At 46.7% G+C, this 2,500-nt stretch overlaps 1 protein-coding gene across 2 annotated transcripts in view; it reads right to left on the bottom strand.

Moving 5' to 3' along the window:
* Positions 1-1,014: 1,014 nt before the first annotated feature.
* The window catches only part of tes (testis derived transcript (3 LIM domains)), an 11,351-nt gene continuing 9,865 nt past the window's right edge, over positions 1,015-2,500 (bottom strand). Inside the window, exon 7 of one of the 2 annotated variants that reach the window (XM_027160273.2) lies at positions 1,015-1,682. In XM_027160273.2, coding sequence (XP_027016074.2) covers positions 1,488-1,682 — 195 coding nt within the window. In that variant the 3' untranslated portion in view covers positions 1,015-1,487. The remainder of the gene's footprint in view (positions 1,683-2,500) is intronic. The other variant, XM_047802548.1, reaches the window with a different exon arrangement.

Here is a 2,500-nt window from a genome sequence, read left to right as displayed (position 1 = left end):
TCATAAGAAGCGGGCTTCCTTGAATTGTGCAGGTTTCCACATTCATGTCAAAACACAACATACCGCGTTCTCCTTTTTCCACGAGGACCTGAGGTCTAATCTCCCGCAGCCGCATGAAACACGCCATGCTGGAATTTTATACCATTTGTAAATCAGGTGACAAACGTCTCACGAAGCTTTGAAGGGTCCGGAAGATTACATGAAGCTGGACACGTGTGGGTGATGTTTCGCATGGAGAAAAGCGCCACCTGGTGTCTTCTAAAGCGTCTGCAACAAGATATTGTTTTGTTTCTACAAAAAAATTGGAAACACTATAAAGAAATTGTTTTAGCCACCTTTTTTTAAATACATTACAAACCGTTTGGATAATAATTTAACCTGATTACAGCTCAGACCCAACTTTTTTTTTTTTTTTTTTTTTGGGGGGGGGGGTCATTTTTTTAAGGAACAATCACAGAGAGAAATCTGTGAAATCCTGGAGGAACACAAAACAACAGCGTGTGAATTTCACAAATGGCTCGAATTCTCTCAGCTCTAAAACAGAGACGTCAAAAAATCTCTGATAAATAAAATTTTAATAATAAAGTTTTAGGGCGCACGTTCGTCTCACACCTCCAGGGTCGGGGGTTCGATTCCCGCCTCCGCCTTGTGTGTGTGGAGTTTGCATGTTCTCCCCGTGCTTCGGGGGTTTCCTCCGGGTACTCCGGTTTCCTCCCCCCCGGTCCAAAGACATGCATGGTAGGTTGATTGGCATCTCTGGAAAATTGTCCGTAGTGTGTGAGTGTGTGAGTGAATGAGAGTGTGTGTGTGCCCTGTGATGGGTCGGCACTCCGTCCAGGGTGTATCCTGCCTCGATGCCCGATGACGCCTGAGATAGGCACAGGCTCCCCGTGACCCGAGAAGTTCGGATAAGCGGTAGAAGATGAGTGAGAGTAATAAAGTTTTAATCTCACTCTAATAATAAAGCCAGAAACGCAGCGAAATACGACAAATGAAAAGAGACCACGCCCACAATTTCTGGTGCAATTTATTTATTACTTTTCAAAACAGAGAAAATTAAAAAAAAAAAGAAAAAGAAAGAGAAATAAAGTGCAAAATGACAGTCATTTAGATTGTTGGAACAATGCGGTCGTGTCACAGCAGCAGGATGGAGACCTTGGAGATGATGTACAGTTTGTGGGCGGAGTCTTGGCTTGTTGCCGAAGCCGCTCTCTCTCTCTCTCTCTCTCTCTCTCTCAGAGCTGTTTTCCATTTACTGTCTCTCTTCCTACCTGCATTCTGCTGCATGCAAAACCACGGCTTTGAAGAATTTGTGAATGTTAACGATGTTATTCGGCTAACGCGGAATCAAAAGGAAGAAGAAGAAGAAGAAGAAGAAGAAGAAGAAGAAGAAGTGTGCAGTAAAAAAAACAGCACAATTTGAACCAGTGGTTATAAACAGTGGTTATGAAGTGAGTTCTTGGTCGTGTAGCTCTGAAGATGTTTTCCTAAGGTGCCAGGACCTTCTTCTTGCACTCGACAGAGCAGACAAGTTTCCCCTGCAGGGCCATGAAGCGCTGACCCACGAGGCACTTGGAGCAGCCGGAGCACTGAAAACACTGAGGCTCTGCGTGCCAGTGATGCTCACCGAAGGACACGCGCTGCGCCTCGGGCTCGATCGGCTTCTTACACGACACGCAGTGCTGCAAACACACACACACACAGGCACACACACAGGCACGCACACAGGCACGCACACACAGGCACACAGGCACACACACACGCACACGCACACACAGGCACACACAGGCACACACAGGCACACACAGGCACACACAGGCACACACACACACACACACAAAGGCGCACACACACACACACAAAGGCACACACACACACACACAAAGGCACACACACACACACAAAGGCACACACACGCACACAAAGGCACACACACGCACACAAAGGCACACACACGCACACAAAGGCACACACACACACAGGCCCACAAACACACACAGGCCCACAAACACACACGCACACAAACACACACGCACACAAACACACACGCACACAAACACACACGCACACACACGCACACGCACACAGGCACACAGGCACACACAGGCACACAAACACACAAGCACACAAACACAGGCACACAAGCACAGGCACACAAACACACAAGCACACAAACACAGGCACACAAACACAGGCACACAAACAGGCACACAAACACAGGCATACAAACACAGGCACACACACAGGGTTTACAACACAGTGCTGCTGAATTCTGAATGCGTCCTGATTGGTCAATAAGTGCCGATTCGTTTCCTGTAACTCTGCAGCGTCACACGTTTGTAGTAACACACACATTCTCTCGTACGACACAATATGGTTTCTATAGCAACGGCTGACTAACAGAAACTTGGACGGTTTTGGAGGTAAAACGGTTATTAAAAAGGTGTGTATTTGGTTAGTGTTAAAAAAAATGCAAAACAAAGAACACAAAAGGAAAAGG

Source organism: Tachysurus fulvidraco, chromosome 17 (genome assembly GCF_022655615.1).
Source record: "Tachysurus fulvidraco isolate hzauxx_2018 chromosome 17, HZAU_PFXX_2.0, whole genome shotgun sequence".
Taxonomy (NCBI): domain Eukaryota; kingdom Metazoa; phylum Chordata; class Actinopteri; order Siluriformes; family Bagridae; genus Tachysurus; species Tachysurus fulvidraco.
Note: the sequence above shows the minus strand (reverse complement) of the source record. Positions and strands in the feature narration are given on the sequence as shown.